This window comes from Gobio gobio (genome assembly GCF_949357685.1).
Source record: "Gobio gobio genome assembly, chromosome: 11".
In the NCBI taxonomy this organism is placed as follows: domain Eukaryota; kingdom Metazoa; phylum Chordata; class Actinopteri; order Cypriniformes; family Gobionidae; genus Gobio; species Gobio gobio.
This window is the reverse complement of record NC_137104.1, coordinates 14373700-14391313: the sequence shown is the minus strand read 5'-3', so window position 1 is coordinate 14391313 and position 17614 is coordinate 14373700. Positions and strand designations below refer to the sequence as shown.

The following is a 17614-nucleotide window of genomic DNA, read 5'->3' as shown; positions in this document are numbered from 1 at the left end:
TCTGACGACCCTGGATTTCTCATCAGCCCAAGGCTCTCTTGACCCCTCCTACTTGTTTCAGGCGCTGTTTTGACACACGGACTTTGATTCTCTGCAGGTTTGGACTATATGGACCTGTGATATACTGCTCCGAAGGGAGGTGACTTCACCCCACCCTGTCCCTCTTTCTCCTCTAGTTTCTCCTCCTCTGACACACTCACAATGCCCTCTCGAATATATCATAGAGGGGAGAGGAGTCAGTGAACGGCAAACCGTTCTTGTCCTCTCTCATTGTTCATCTCCAATGCTCTCAGTCTGACAAACTTCTGGCTCCACTCCCTGACTCTTTTTCAGCCTGAAGAATCTCAGTCATCCAGGACTTAAAAAAGTGAATACACTATACTGTTGTGGCACTTTAGTGCAAAAATATATATACATTTCAGCTTTTAAAATAAAATAAAAAATGAAAATTAGCCCATGATTTACTCACCCTCAAGTCATCCTAGGTGTATATGACATTCTTCTTTCAGACGAATAAAATCTAAGTTATATTAAAAATGTCCTGGCTAATCCAAGCATTGTACTGGTAGTGAATTGTTGCCTTGTTTATTAACCTGTTAACTGTCACCCCCCTTTTTGAAAATATAAATGAAATGCACTATCCAAACTTAAATGGTTGCAATTCAAGAATGCTTTGGAATATAGACATAAGTCTCATTTTAAAGAAGACAGTCAGCAGATTGTGGCTGAAGTGAAATCACTTCAAAAAATGAAAGTATGAAAAAGTTATGAACGTTTAAACTTACTGTAAATCAAATACACTGTACTAAATATTTTATATTTTATATAAAATATATACGTTACAAAATAATCTGTACTCTAAAATTACTATCAAATCAATGCCAAATATCTAACCAATTAGTGTTCCAAATTTGAAGTTGATATCACAAAAATTGAAGTTCCCATGAGATTTTGTTTAGGCGCTGTACCAAAAATAGCCACCAGGTGTCATTGAAATTCCATAGATTTTTTTTAATGCAATCTCCTGTAACAAATGTATATATTTTTGTCCAAATATCACAAAACAGCTGGCAAATATAGAACAGTGAGACTCAGACCGTTCCGACGATATGTGTTTTGTCAAGATTAGAAAAGGTTTTTATTATAAAGTTTTTTAAATAAATGTTTAAATCTGAAACATGACAACGCCCACTAGGGGAGGAGCCGCCAGAAGAATTTAGAGTACCATTTCCATGGTAACGCAAAATCCGATTTCAAAACAGTTTGCACAGGATGAATCTTGAGTTCGTAAGCTTTCGAATGATATATAGTTTGTCAACATTAGATCAGGCTAAATATAGGATATCATTTTTTTAAACATGCAGTGGAAAATGTGTCCACCGGTGGGCCAGTGAAAGTTAACAGGTTAAGTCCATAAAAGTGCTTCTATCCATCATATAACTGCTCCACATGGCTCCGGGGGGGTTAAAAAAGGCCTTCTGAAGCGAAGTGGCACGTTTGTGTAAGAAAAATATCCATATTTCAAACTTTATATACTAAAATAACTAACTTCCGGCGGATTGCTGTACGCAATTCGACTTGCGGCGAAAGAGTAACCCCTGACAGGATGTATAGAATCGCAAGCTTTGACGCCCCTCGCGGATAGTGCTGGGCAACAATCTCAAGCCCCTCTTCTCTTATATCGAAATCCTCCACCATTTCTCTTTAAAAATTCTCGTTTTAGACTCTAATTCATGACCGGTGTTTTGTTTTGCTCTATCCTCTGCGCTTCTACGTTTGTCAATACACAAGCGTCAAGGGTCAAGGATAAAGGAGATAATTCACTGCCATTATAATGCTTGGAAGAGCCAGGACTTTTTAAATATAACTCCGATTTTATTCGTCTGAATGAAGAATGTCACATACACCTAGGATGACTTGATAGTGAGTAAATCATGGGCTAATTTTCATTTTCGGGTGAACTAACCCTTTAAATTGTATTTTGATGCAAAAAATGCGTCACATTCACTAACCTCCTGAAAACCAGTTTAACCAGCCATTCAAATTCATTCAAATGTGTCTTTATGAGTGAGTCATTGTTTTTGAATAAATCGTGTGATTTATTCAAATGACTCACTCATAAAGAGAGTCACTTGTTTTGTTCCTGAATAAATCAGCAGTCTAATGAATGATTGAAATAAGTGTCTTCATAAAGACCAGTAAGTGTCTTTATGAAGACACTTACTGGTCACTGGAGTTACTGAAAAATTTCCACTGACACATACAAACAGTAAAAAGTCTCTGACCAGAATTAATCTTATATAAAAATAAGATATGCCTATATATGTGCACATATATTTTTTGAGGCATGTTCATGTTTTTTTCTTTAAGAAATTACTAAGAAAATAATTGTATTCAGACACATTAAATGGATGAATGGGTGGATGGGGAATCTAGATAGATGTAATTATGAATACATAGATGATTTTGCTAATTAACAACACTTACCAAGATACTGGCCCTTGCCTTCTCTGAAGGGTGGCCCAACAGGCCCCTTCATCATGGGCTGCACGTATTTCATCTGAGGCATGGGGGCGTAACCTCCACCCAGGACATGATTCCCCAGCATTAGCAGGACACAGAGCACTGTCAGCATTGTCATCGGCCTCTGAGATCACAAGCTTCCAAACTGCAAAGAAAGAAAGATCATTGATTAACTGATTTTGGACCAAACAACATATTTACATCAGTCTTTTAGCTCACAATCCTTTTTTTTTTCCTTCTGAAAATTAGGGATCTGATACAAATTGCAATTTTAAATGCAAAAAAAACAAAAAACAAAACAGGTTTGCTGTGCTTGTTTGTAGGGCTGTTTATACACTCACCTAAAGGATTATTAGGAACACCTGTTCAATTTCTCATTAATGCAATTATCTAATCAACCAATAACATGGCAGTTGCTTCAATGCATTTATGGGTGTGGTCCTGGTCAAGACAATCTCCTGAACTCCAAACTGAATGTCAGAATGGGAAATAAAGGTGATTTAAGCAATTTTGAGCGTGGCATGGTTGTTGGTGCCAGACGGGCCGGTCTGAGTATTTCACAATCTGCTCAGTTACTGGGATTTTCACGCACAACCATTTCTAGGGTTTACAAAGAATGGTGTGAAAAGGGAAAAACATCCAGTATGCGGCAGTCCTGTGGGCGAAAATGCCTTGTTGATGCTAGAGGTCAGAGGAGAATGGGCCGACTGATTCAAGCTGATAGAAGAGCAACTTTGACTGAAATAACCACTCGTTACAACCGAGGTATGCAGCAAAGCATTTGTGAAGCCACAACACGCACAACCTTGAGGCGGATGGGCTACAACAGCAGAAGACCCCACCGGGTACCACTCATCTCCACCACAAATAGGAAAAAGAGGCTACAATTTGCACGAGCTCACCAAAATTGGACAGTTGAAGACTGGAAAAATGTTGCCTGGTCTGATGAGTCTTGATTTCTGTTAAGACATTCAGATGGTAGAGTCAGAATTTGGCATAAACAGAATGAGAACATGGATTCATCATGCCTTGTTACCACTGTGCAGGCTGGTGGTGGTGGTGTAATGGTGTGGGGGATGTTTTTTTGGCATACTTTAGGCCCCTTAGTGCCAATTGGGCATTGTTTAAATGCCACAGCCTACCTGAGCATTGTTTCTGACCATGTCCATCCCTTTATGACCACCATGTACCCATCCTCTGATGGCTACTTCCAGCAGGATAATGCACCATGTCACAAAGCTCGAATCATTTCAAATTGGTTTCTTGAACATGACAATGAGTTCACTGTACTAAAATGGTCACCAGATCTCAACCCAATAGAGCATCTTTGGGATGTGGTGGAACGGGAGCTTCGTGCCCTGGATGTGCATCCCACAAATCTCCATCAACTGCAAGATGCTATCCTATCAATATGGGCCAACATTTCTAAAGAATGCTTTCAGCACCTTGTTGAATCAATGCCACGTAGAATTAAGGCAGTTCTGAAGGCGAAAGGGGGTCAAACACAGTGTTCCTAATAATCCTTTAGGTGAGTGAATATCAATATGGATATAAAATAATAATAATATTGTTTCTAAATAAAATTACTAAAACACTAAATAAGGAATATTAATCAAATAAAAAGAGTATGCCGCTGTAAAATTACAATTTTAAAATGTATTCATGACTGTTAATTTCTTCAAATGTTAAACCATCAAACTTTTATTATGACGTGTGGAGCAGCATTGACAGCAAACCGAGCTGCTCTGAGACTGAACTGCTCACTCTGTAAAAGAACTCATAGTTTCACTCTGAAACATGCAGCACATACATTTATTTAATTAAATCGCAGCCTTCTTTCTAAGATTTCACTAAGCCATTACGTGATTTCGGTGATTTTTCGATTGTGCAGTCCTAGTGCTGGGCAGAGGTGTAAAGAGAAAACCGTATTTGAGTAAAAGTACAGATACCTTACAGCGAAAATGCCTCCATTACAAGTTACAAGTCACCAATTCCAATACAACTCGAGTAAAAGTCTTTGAGTATCTGATTTGAACAGTACTTAAGTATATTACTCTGAATGTAGGCTCAAAGATGCACTAGTGCACCCTAAAATACATAGACATTACACCTAAAAGACATGAGGGACACAATGTTTCAAACTTCTTTTCACCCCTAAGTGAAGAACGAAAAAGAACTTTGCTGTGAGTATCGGGGCCATTATTGCATAATATTTCATCTCCTCTCATAGGCCAAGTTCTTTTACTCCATGTTCTTTATTTTTGGATACCTGATTGAGCATTCAGTTTCTCTTCACGCTCCCGTTTATATTGGCTTTACCTATGTGCTCGATAGGATTTCAAAGTCCTACGCCAGTCAGCGTTACTGCAAGTAGTTGTAATACTGAGTGACAGTGGCATACATAAATGTGCTAGCCTGATCAGTGACGCCTGGCACGTAACATAGCACATGAAAGTTCTTCTCAGCTACCACATGGGCTACAAAGCACTGAGAAAATAACCCCTAACGCCGGTCCAAAACTGAAAAAGCAAAAGTAAAGCCCATCATGTTAAACTTTAGAAGTGAAATGTTATTTTAGGCCATGTTTCAGTACTTTGTGGAAAAATCACAGAATCTTTGGGTTCAGTTTTGGGGTTTAGACAAGCAGCCTTGTCAAAGGTACATGGTCTCACTCAAGGGCCTGCGGAGATGCTTACAATAAGAGCCAGGAGGATCTTCCTACACGGCTGGCCGTCGGACGGGTCACTGGGTAGAGTTATTGACCCCATACAAGTTACACCTGGGCGATGAGGTATGGATGCCAAAGCCTAGGTAGGGCTCAGTGCCTCAGCGTTTGTTTAACCAGTCATTCCCCAAGACAGCTGCAGCTGTTTGCTTTAATTTACTGCAGGAAGGAATGATAATTTCATCCTCATGTTACTCGCTCCAAATATTTACACAGGTTTGATCAGGTGCACGGGAGAGGCTCGCTGGGAGAAGAGGGTGCTGATGGCATCATGTTGGGGTTCAACAGTGGGGATATTGAAGATGTCAGATTACTTCGGTCTGTCTGCTGTCTGTTCTTGCATTCTCTTGAGTGCTTGACACGGTTTGAGATTTGGAACAGGGGGTTAATTCATGAAACGTTCTTAAAGAGGATAGTTCACCAAAAACGGAAAATTTGTCATCATTGACAGAAAAATAATTTTGTTACAAACCTGTATGACTTTCTTTCTTCTGTGAAACATAAAAGAAAATGTTGCGATTTTCTTTTCTCCATATAATAAAAGTCAATGGGGTCCAGTGTTATATTGGACCCCCTGACATTCATCATATAAAAAAAATTGTTAAAAACATCCTTCCAATTATTCCTTTTTTTCCCCTTTTTGTTCCACAGTGTCACGATTCACCAGTGAGAGTGCCCCTGATTACCACCTGAGGGCACTCAATCTCGGACTGTCATTCCATCAAAGACTACATTACCCATAATTCTTTGCCCAGACTCATCATCACTCATTGTTTACACCTGTGTCTCATTACCCTGTTTACCTCACCCTATAGCCTGGTTATTTCAGTCATTCTTTGCAAAGTCTTGTCTAGTGTAACACTGCAATTCTGAGCGTTCTGCCCGGTTTCACGTCTTTTGGTTTTTGGATTTCTTGCCTGTTTCTGGATTATTCTTTGCCCGTGTTCCCTGCCTTGTTGCGTTTGTTTTTTTGGACTGCCTGCCTGTGTTTTGACCTTGCCTTTACTTTTGACTACGATTGTGGATTAGCCTCTTAATAAAGCTGCGTTTGGATCCTCAACCTTTGTCTCTCGGAGCAGATCCATTAGACACCGAAGGTTTATTTAAAGTGAAGCAAGTATAAATACAAATACTTTACTTCAGTAAATTAAATATTGCATTTACAGTTGTCACATGGTGTCTTGGTGTTGGTTCATGTTCATTGTTCATTGTTCTGTTTTCAGTTTAGTATGTTCATGGTTATGTTTGAGTTTGTCATGTTCACAGTCTTGTCATGCACTTCCTGGTCTTGTCATGTGACTCCCATGCCCTCATGTGATCTTGTGTCTTGTCCTGTCATTGGTTCATTGTTTAATCACTGTTCACAGGTGTCACTTGTCTTGTCATTAGTGTGTGTGTGTATTTAAGCCCTCATGTTTGCCATGTGTCTTTGTCTGTTATTGATGTTGTAACCCGTTGGTGGTGAGTCTGTTTATCTGTTCTAGTTTAGGTCATGCCAAGTCAAGTCAAGTCAAGTCAAGTTAAGTCAAGTTTAGTTAAGTTAGCCAAGCCAAGTTTTTTGTTTATGGTTTTTATGTTTTGATATATTGAATAAAACTGCACTTGGGTTCTGCAACTCGCCTCCAGTGGATCTATGTTACAGAATAACAGACCTACAAAATGGACCCAGCAGTTGTATCCTTGCTTCGTCTACGCCAGGGAAACCAAGCCATAGAGAACTATGTGGAGGAGTTTTGTGGACTGTGCTACCAGGTGAACTTTAATGATGTTGCCCTCAAGGGTATTTTCTTAAATGGACTTAATGACCTTTTAAGGTATTTGATGCCAGAGAGCAATTCTCCAGGAACTCTAGCTGGATATATTGACTATGCACTTCAGTTGAGTGGCTCATCTTTTACTGTGGGAACGGTGGATGAGGAGCTCCACGTTCCCACAGTACTCTCCACCCCAGTGAGCCCAGCCCACGTCCATGCTCCAGCCCACGTCCATGCTCCAGCCCACGTCCATGCTCCAGCCCACGTCCATGCTCCAGCCCACGTCCATGCTCCAGCCCACGTCCAGGCTCCAGCCCACGTCCAGGCTCCAGCCCACGTCCAGGCTCCAGCCCACGTCCAGGCTCCAGCCCACGTCCAGGCTCCAGCCCACGTCCAGGCTCCAGCCCACGTCCAGGCTCCAGCCCACGTCCAGGCTCCAGCCCACGTCCAGGCTCCAGCCCACGTCCAGGCTCCAGCCCACGTCCCCGTCCAGGCTCCAGCCCACGGCCCCGTCCAGGCTCCAGCCCACGTCCCCGTCCAGGCTCCAGCCCACGTCCCCGTCCAGGCTCCAGCCCACGTCCCCGTCCAGGCTCCAGCCCACGGCCCCGTCCAGGCTCCAGCCCACGGCCCCGTCCAGGCTCCAGCCCACGGCCCCGTCCAGGCTCCAGCCCACGGCCCCGTCCAGGCTCCAGCCCACGGCCCCGTCCAGGCTCCAGCCCACGGCCCCGTCCAGGCTCCAGCCCACGGCCCCGTCCAGGCTCCAGCCCACGGCCCCGTCCAGGCTCCAGCCCACGGCCCCGTCCAGGCTCCAGCCCACGGCCCCGTCCAGGCTCCAGCCCACGGCCCCGTCCAGGCTCCAGCCCACGGCCCCGTCCAGGCTCCAGCCCACGGCCCCGCTGTCCCACCCAAGAAAATTTTGGGGGGGGGCAGGGGGTACATGGAGGCCATGAAGGCCACGCCTCTGTGGGCCCCTGAACCGCCATTACCGCCATGGCCTGATGAACTGCCGTTGCCGCCATGGCCTCCCACGCCTGAGGGTCCAGGTCCGCCCACGCCACAGGGTCCAGGTCCGCCCACGCCACAGGGTCCAGGTCCGCCCACGCCACAGGGTCCAGGTCCGCCCACGCCACAGGGTCCAGGTCCGCCCACGCCACAGGGTCCAGGTCCGCCCACGCCACAGGGTCCAGGTCCGCCCACGCCACAGGGTCCAGGTCCGCCCACGCTCCCAGGCCCGGCCGTGTCATGTCTGGGTCCGGTGCCCCTGCACGGGCCTGGCCCCCCATCCCTCCCCCAAGACCGCCCCCCAAGACTTTTTGTTAAGACTCTTTGTTAGGTTATTGATGTGTTGGTGTTGTTTGGGCGTCAGGGGCCGCCCATAGAGGGGGGGATCTGTCACATGGTGTCTTGGTGTTGGTTCATGTTCATTGTTCATTGTTCTGTTTTCAGTTTAGTATGTTCATGGTTATGTTTGAGTTTGTCATGTTCACAGTCTTGTCATGCACTTCCTGGTCTTGTCATGTGACTCCCATGCCCTCATGTGATCTTGTGTCTTGTCCTGTCATTGGTTCATTGTTTAATCACTGTTCACAGGTGTCACTTGTCTTGTCATTAGTGTGTGTGTGTATTTAAGCCCTCATGTTTGCCATGTGTCTTTGTCTGTTATTGATGTTGTAACCCGTTGGTGGTGAGTCTGTTTATCTGTTCTAGTTTAGGTCATGTCAAGTCAAGTTAAGTCAAGTTTAGTTAAGTTAGCCAAGCCAAGTTTTTTGTTTATGGTTTTTATGTTTTGATATATTGAATAAAACTGCACTTGGGTTCTGCAACTCGCCTCCAGTGGATCTATGTTACAACAGTTTTATTATTTTATTGTATATGACCAGTGTTGGTAATTCTGGATGTCTAAATACAGCAAATTTTTATTCATCTTTTATAAATATTAAATACGTTATCTAATTAAATATATAATCTGGCACAAAATAATGCGATTACCACAGAAGAAATCATACAGGTTTGGAATTACACTAGTTTGAGTAAATTATAATAGAATTACATTTTTCGGAAGAATACATTTTTTTTTTTTTTTTTATATTTTAGTAAATAAAATAAAAACAAAACAATTCTAAACAGATATTTTCTCCATATTTTCTACCTTAAGTTACAAATAGTTTGTGTTCCAAAATAACATTTTGTTTTAAAGACAAAACTTCAAAATAATTAATTCTTTAAAAAAAATCATAAAAAATCATCATATCTTTTTAAAGTTAGGATAACCTTTAAAGGTAAGATGTTATAATCAAATATTAACACTATTACTATTTACTAATATTACACTTTTAATAACACATATTACTATTTAGACCCTTTCTCTAAAGAATCTGACCTCAGGCATATTTATGACCAGTTGTGGTTCACTATACACCACACCTGGATGAACTGTCCTGTGTTCTGATTAAACGTGGCAGGTAGTTTATTGATTGAAACGTCTACCAATCCTTCACTTTTGAACACCGTGTTCTCCCAAGAGTGCTTAACCTGTGAAGCTTAAAGTCTGCTGATCTTAAATTCTGTCCAAAAGCACACTGACATCCTATCCGTGGCCTTCACAGTTCGCAGGTTTTGGTTTGCCGCTCTCAGTGGACCTGGCCAAGCCAAGACACATTCATAACCTACCTCACTTCCTATTTCAATGTGCTGTGACAGCTGAACTCTCTCTCGTAACCGCAGGTTTGAACACAGAAACTCACTAGTCAGCCCAACTGCATCTGCAAGCACGAGATCTACAGGTCAGCTCAACTTTCTCCACAGTGCCACAGCTCAGCAAGAGCCTCTTTAAATTCTAACCAAAGGTTAATGGTGCCCCTTTCTCAAATATAAACCATTTCCACAGTTTAAACAGTAAGAGTCTCCTGTAAGGATCATATCAAAGACTTTCCATGAATCGGGTACAAAATCATGTGTGAAACTCTTTAAAAAGTATTTTTTCTTTTCAACAAATGGACAGCGAAAGAAGGTTTCTTTGATTTATTCTACGTATGGCTTTACGATTTCTGTAAGGGTTAGTGTTGGATGTTTAAATAACCTCCTGGGACCCATGAAATTAGTGAATTTCTCTGACACCATACATGTCACAGTTTTAAGCACATTCATGGCTTTTCAAAAATACCAGATGTTTGGAAGTTTCACCAGGACAACACCTTCTCCTTGGTGTTTAAAAATTACTGGCATTAATTTAGTGATCAAATGTAGCACTCTTATGGAAATATAATTTAAATCGGATTCATTTTCAAATTGTTTATTATAAATCAACATCTCAGGAAAATGTTATGGGGTTTCTAATCAAAATATGACTTTCTGTTACAAAACAGGGCATTGATTTTATACATGTTCACAATAGTGGACGTAAAATCATGTTTATTTGGCATTTTTGAGACACACCAAGTGAATAGGGAAAGAAATTACATCTCAATATTACTATGACATATTAGATATTATTGCCTATTTGTATTGTATTGAACGGGTTAACTTATGTATGCCCATTTTACCCACATATTGCATAAAGTAAAATGGTATATCAATTCATTCCGTTATTTCTTTCATAACAGTTGAGAATAATCTTTAAACAAAGTTTGGTTAGAAAAATCCTGAAACCTAAAAAGTGATTGAACCCATTGTTTTTGCCTATACATGTCATTTCATGTCATTTTTAAAAAAAAAAAAACAACTAAGTCCTCGAGTCCACTACAGAGGACAGAGCATAACATTATGAATAAAATATAATTTTTCAAAAAATGACGCTCGAAACAGTGTAATGACATGGAAAACAAAATACTAAATAAAAAAATTCTGGGTCCCAAAAAAATAATAAAATTAAGCTTAAAATATTCATTTTCTGTAACTTTTCTGTAACTATTTATGTCTATGTTCTAGTAATTAACGAAATATTTTAATCTACTTAATGTGTGCACGCACGCACGCACGCACGCACGCACGCACGCACGCACACACACTTTATACTATATATGACTTAATATGATTCATATGAAGCTGTTTTCCTCATGGAAATCAAAAATGTCCCCTCAAGGAAAAGGATTTTGAATATTGCCATCCTTGTCCCCATAACATAGACCACATTACCAGGACCACACACAAACACACACACACACACACACACACACACACACACACACACACACACACACACACACACACACACACACACACACACACACACACACACACACACACACACACACACACACACACACACACACACACACACACACACACACACACACACACACACACACACACACACACACACACACACACACACACACACACACACACACACACACACACACACACACACACACACACACACACACACACACACACACACACACACACACACACACACACACACACACACACACACACACACACACACACACACACACACACACACACACACGTTGGGTTTCCGTAACCCTAACCCTACCCCTAAACAAAACGCTTAAAGGGTAACTAAACCCTAAACCAACTTTTTTTAGTTAATGATCTGTAATACTGGGGCTTTATTAATGCTGTTCATTGATTCGAGTAAATGTTTTGACATTTGAGTATAAAGTGTTTTAATTCTATAAAATATGGGTCAGTTCTCTTGCGCAGCTGCTTCACTAGCATCGTCGACATCGGGAGTTAACGCAGTTTGAGCCAACGGCTCGCATTGATAAGGCACTGGGTCTGTGTCTACAGACCTTTAACCCTCCTCCAATTCAGGTGAAGGTAGGAGAAATGACCGCTCTGTTGCCAAGCTGGCGTCACTCCAGTCATTCTCCATCTTTGCGACTCGTGAGTCTGACAGCTGTCAATCAACCCGTCACTGCGGGTCTCAGGTGCACGCCCTCCGCTCAGTCCCGCCCTCGGTTCATCCCCTCTGTCTCCGCTGGGCTCTGCCCACTTTTCCAGCATTTTTCAAAATTTGCCAGTGGGTGGAGTTAAGCTCTGAGCAGGGGTTTAGTTACCCTTTAAAGATAACTTGCTGCATTTATACAATAAAAAAGGTCAAGACCTCTGAGGCTTGACAAGCCAAAATCCCACCTTACATAGGGGCTGCTTCTCATGCTAGGCTAATTTTATGTTAAGTAATAGTATATCTATCATGTCATATAGCTCCTAAAAATGTGCATCTAATCAATCAATCAATCAATCGAGGGGGAGGGACACGAAAGTTGTGTATTGTGAAAAGTGTCTTCGACAGATACTCGAATTGCATGTGTTGGCCTACAAATGCAGCATGCAAGTGGAAAGTTAACAACATTTAGTTTGTGCCTGTGTTGCATCAGTGGGAATCAAAAAAGAAAAGTATGGCAGAACAAATGTCCATGTTAAACCACATCTGCAGGGAACCTGGTCCAACTGGAGCTCCTGCACTAGCTGGCCAGACATGGTCAGACTCACTGTTTTCCCAATCAGCAAGACTCCAAACGGGGCACTCTGCGCCTGTTTGTTTTGCCTAATTCACTGTGGTTCACTGGCGTTTCCCTCTTTTATCATTTTCGTTTTTATTGTTATTCTTACTGGAATTTCAGTTCAGGGCTCTGCTGGGCTCCGGCCGGACAATTTGGGGCTTTGCTCCGGCCTTGAAGCTCTTCTACACTGTATAGCGTAGTGTGATGCTTTTTTGCCAACATGAGCGTCGTACAGTTCTGTGGTTGCCATCTTATTTTACTGCCGTGTAAGGATGTACAGTCCCAAAAACCATTAGCTAGCCAGTGTAATTAGAAACGTCTGAGCATCTGTATTTCTTGTGTCCCCATAGTTCTCCCATGTAGCTGTTTCCCCCTCCAGGAAAAACACAATTACAAGTCAAAGTCACAAGGAAAGCAGGGAGGCCAAGAGTAAGAAAGAGAGACAGACAAACAGAAATGGGCAAAAACAGAAAGTGACTGAGAGCATTGGTGGTATTCAGCCAACTTGGTTATTTGTTGAATAGTTGGCTGTCGTTGGTGGTGGTAGGGGGGCTGATGGCTGAGCCTTTCTTTGGGGTTGTGGTATTGTGGGAAGGATAATTTAGACGTTCTTAACCACGTGCCTCGCTCTGAGCAGGCCTCCTAACACTCGAAACGATCAGAATCAGACATTACCCCTGTTCCACAGGCCGGTACAATCTGTTTATCTAATGTTTTTCTTGAAAAGCTCAGCAGACGCAGTAAAAAAGTCTCACGCAATCCGTCTGGCCAAGCGCTCGGCCATGCATGCGCACACTCTGTGTTTACAGCGCACAGCTGAGGTCTAAAACATAGATATGCACATAACAATGGGCGACTGCCAAATGTCTATAACACAAATAATATAAGAACTTCTGAATAACTAAAGCCAGCCACAACCATTGAAGGTAAAACCAACCCTCAGAAAGAACAATAAAAAAGGAGAAATTTGGCAAAAGGTGGTGATGCTTTATCTAAAACAGATTTATAAGGAAGCACTGAAGTCAGTTGCACATTAGAATTTACGGTAACAGCTACCAAAAATCAAAACAGAAATAGTTTTAAGAGCAGAAAGAGAAATAAGGAAGCATTTGCCCCAGACATTACAACTTTTATGGCTTTCCCATTGGCCTCCAAATCAGAAAATAACATAGAATAATAATTCACCAAGACCAAAAAGGAGCTTTAAAAGCATATCCATGTAATTCACCTCTAATCAGTCCTGTGAAACTCAAGCAGAAAGTGGACTGTTCTCATACAGGTCCTTGTACGAAAACAGGAAAATAAGAAAAACACATAAAGCATTACTTCTCGCTATACCACTTACTCTTACTGCATGCTGGCAGATAATTTGGCAAAACATTGCAGGGGCCAAAACCTACTCGCAGTAATCTCTAAAAACAACACGACAGCTCAGGTGGTAACCAAGACACCAAAACTGAGTGAACCACAAGTAAACAGCTCAAAAGAAAGCTATTCCCACTATTCATCACCTAAAACAGATGTCTCTTTCCATGATGTTTGAGAAATATAAACTTCAGTTCTCTCAGAGACCTCTCAGGTGTGCAAGTTCATATCAACATTGTTGATAAAGCTATATAAACAACACAAACATTAATGTTAAAAGTAATTAGGGCTAATTATGACCAAACAGAAGTCGACAAGGAGAGGCTCCGTGACAGACAGATCGTTTACACGGCTGGCAAATGTGCTAATTATGTTGGGCAAGAAATCCAAACATTCGCCTATCATTCATCGACCTCAAACATCGCTTATCAATTGAAAGTAAGTAGTAGCCAAACGTTAGCCACTCTAAATAGAACTAGAATTTTAATGCATGACATATTTAAATTAACATGCATTTCTCTCTATAGGCGCTTTCATTATACTGCATAGATGACGAATCAGCGTTGTCAACTTTATCTTTGCGGGCCGACTCAGAAAACACTAGGCTATTAAATGGGTAATTCAATAAAACTTGCCTGTCTAATATGCAGTAGAAAGGCGATTTTCTTTTTCTAAATCGGTGCTACCTGACTAGAGACAAAGTAAAACGGCTGTTTTCTTCCCTTTTGCCAAATAGATAGGAAAACTTCAACACCCATAATGCACTGGGCATGTTGTCGTCCATGGACAGTCCCACCAGTCTGCTATGGATATTCTGGACCAGAGTCAAATACCGCCTTGCTTTAGTAGGATATATTTCTTAGCAAACTTTTATTTATAATGGTTTCGACTTCCCGGGTGCAGGAATTCAAAGAGTAAACATTTAGCAGGAGTGAATTCTTTTCGGTTTCCTGTGAAGGATCCAGCGCATTGTAGGCAGTAGGTAAAGGCTGCAAAGAACTCTAAATATACAGAGAATGGTGTGATGGAAAGTGTGTGTATGTAGTCAACATTTCAAACTTAATGATCACGAACACAATGTTTTATGCGAAACAGAGGGGTAAAACTGAAAGCGGTCTGATGGTTTCCGGGTTGTATGAAGCCAGTCCCTCAAAAATACGCAATGGGCTCAGATTGGTTAGCTGGCCCAGTGTGTTGTGATTCGCTAACCGCCTAGTGCACGTTTATCAGAAACGTCACGCCCCTTACCTTTGCCGGTAGACTGTGCTTTGGTAGTATTAGAAACAATGGCGTCAATAAAACCATACCAATTTGAACCCCAATCGGACCCAGACAATTTTAGTGCAGATGATCGAGCAGAACCTGTTCAACCTGTTCAGTCCTCAAGAGTAAAAACTGCAGATCTATAGTGATCGCTACTGAATGGCACTATTACTTTTGTATTTTTAGAACGATTATAGCCAAATATCTGTCGCAAGAACTATTAACCCAAAATGAACACTAAACATTGGCTTTATACACTCTAAAAAAAAAAAGGTTCTATATTGCACCAAAAATGGTTCTTGGCTCGTAATCATAGGGGAACCTTTTTTAGTGCTATATAGCACCAATTTTGGTGCTTCAGTGGTTCTTCAGCGGTTCTTCAGAGGTTCTTCAGAGGTTCTTCAGCGGTTTCAGCGGTTCTTCAGAGGTTCTTCAGAGGTTCTTCACCGGTTCTTTGACTAAGGTGCTATATAGCACCTCTGAAGAACCGCTGAAGAACCACTGAAGCACCAAAATTGGTGCTATATAGCACTAAAAAAGGTTCCCCTATGATTACGAGCCTTTTTTTTTAGAGTGTAGTATCCAAATCACAGAACCATGTTTAGCATTCCTGTAGATAAACAAGCATGTAGATAAACAATACATAAAAGCTCTAATCAAAGAATAATGTTGAGATTTTAAAAAAGTTTGTAACGTTAGGTGTTTGTCGGATAACGTTAAGTATAAATGATCATTTAAAGGTCCTGTTCTTCGTGATCCCATTTTTCAAACTTTAGTTAGTGTGTAATGTTGCTGTTAGAGCATAAATGATACCTGTAAAATTATAAAGCTCAAAGTTCAATGCCAAGCGAGATATTTTATTTAACAGAAGTTCCCTTTCAAAGCCTACAGCGAACGGCCGGTTTGGACTACATCCTGGTACATCCTGCTTTAATGACATCAATAGAACAGTTTGTTGACTAACCTCCGCCCACAAGAATACACAAAAAAGGGGGCATGGTCTTGTTGCTCTCCCATGCGGAGAAGAGGAAGTGTTGTGTTCGTAGAGTGTGTTTGTCGCCATGTCGTCGAGACGCTGTTATTTTCATCTCGGAGTCAAATCACCTTTCTTTGGCCTTCAGGGACGCTGTACTTTGAGCACATGCATCTCCCCATTATGGTAAGAGGCGTGACCTTTCCGGGCAACGTGCGCTAATCTGCTGTCGAATCACAACACGGGAACCGCTGGCACAATCAGAACTCGTTACGTATTTCTGAAGGAGGGACTTCATAGAACAGGGAAATCTTTCAAGCCGTTTTGAGGACAGTGAAAACAGCGGTATACAGATAAGTAAATTGTGTGAAAAATACTGTTTTTTTACACGCGAAACATGAACACATGTTATATTGCACACTGTAAACACAATCAAAGCTTCAAAAAAACAGGAAAAACGGGACCTTTAACAAGCTGGTTTGCAGAGCCAAACAGCATTGTCATTTGTTTACTTCCTTGCTACAACGTACAATTAACAATACAAACTATTACAGGAAAACACATCGACGAAAAATAAATCATACTTACAGGTTGTGGCCCGTAAACAGCTTCTGTTTTTAAATCCATCTTTCAGGACAAGCCGTTGTGCGAATCCTGCATTGAACTCGCAAAGATTGTGGAAGCTTTCCTCCGTGAAATGTGCAGCACAGAGAGCGAGATTTGGGTAATAATTATGAGGGACCGAGTTAAAAATAAATTTTAACCATTGATCCCTAACTCCCCCATCCCTAGGAAGGCTGAACAAAGTGGACCTACAATCCGGATGAAAATAACAGCGTTTCGTCTGCATTGCGGCAACAACATTCCAGTCTACTAACTATACCACAACAACTCTTCCCAACAGCAATAAAAAATGGCCTCGCCCCCCTTATTTAATATTTTCGGAGGAGGGGTTTATGTAAATATTGGGACTGGTGATGTCAGCAACCCTGGAGGAATGTCTGTAGTCCCTACCGGCCGTTTGCTGTAGTCCTTAGAAACTGATTTCTTTGAAAGAAAATATTTCCCTTTGCTTTAAACTTTGAACGTTGTTACTTTTTAGATGTTGTTTATGCTCAAACAGCAACATTACACACTAGCTAAAGTTAGAAAACTGAAATCGTGTTTTACCACCCCTTTAATAACCCTCAGTTGATCCGACTGTCTGTGGGCGGGGAATGGATAAAAAATGCGAAAGTATAATCTGTAGTATTCACAGACGCCCTGGAGCTGTCAAAAGTAAGACTTTTGCTGAGAAATAAACGTAAATTTCTCAGTCCAGGTAACACGGAGAACAAGTAAACATTGCTCATTTACATATACTACAGACATTGTAACAAAATAAAGTGGGTTGAAAATCACTTTTTTCACTAATAAATGTGTAAGACTTCTGTTTTTTCCAGACACCTTCATAATAATTTTTGCTGTGCTCCGTGGCAAGCTTGATGTGTGCGCTTGAGCGCTTAATTTGCATTTTAAAGGCTCATTATTACGGTCTCGT

At 41.6% G+C, this 17614-nt stretch overlaps 1 protein-coding gene across 4 annotated transcripts in view; it reads right to left on the bottom strand.

Annotated features, from left to right (window-relative positions):
• Nucleotides 1-17614, bottom strand: part of col8a2 (collagen, type VIII, alpha 2) — a 90501-nt gene that overhangs the window by 7625 nt on the left and 65262 nt on the right. For 3 of the 4 annotated variants that reach the window (XM_079830002.1, XM_079829999.1, XM_079830001.1), the window contains exon 2: nt 2488-2668. In XM_079830002.1, the coding sequence (XP_079686128.1) occupies nt 2488-2641 (154 nt within the window). In that variant the 5' untranslated portion in view covers nt 2642-2668. Of the gene's footprint in view, nt 1-2487; nt 2669-3425; nt 3483-17614 lie in introns of all 4 variants that reach the window. The other variant, XM_079830000.1, reaches the window with a different exon arrangement.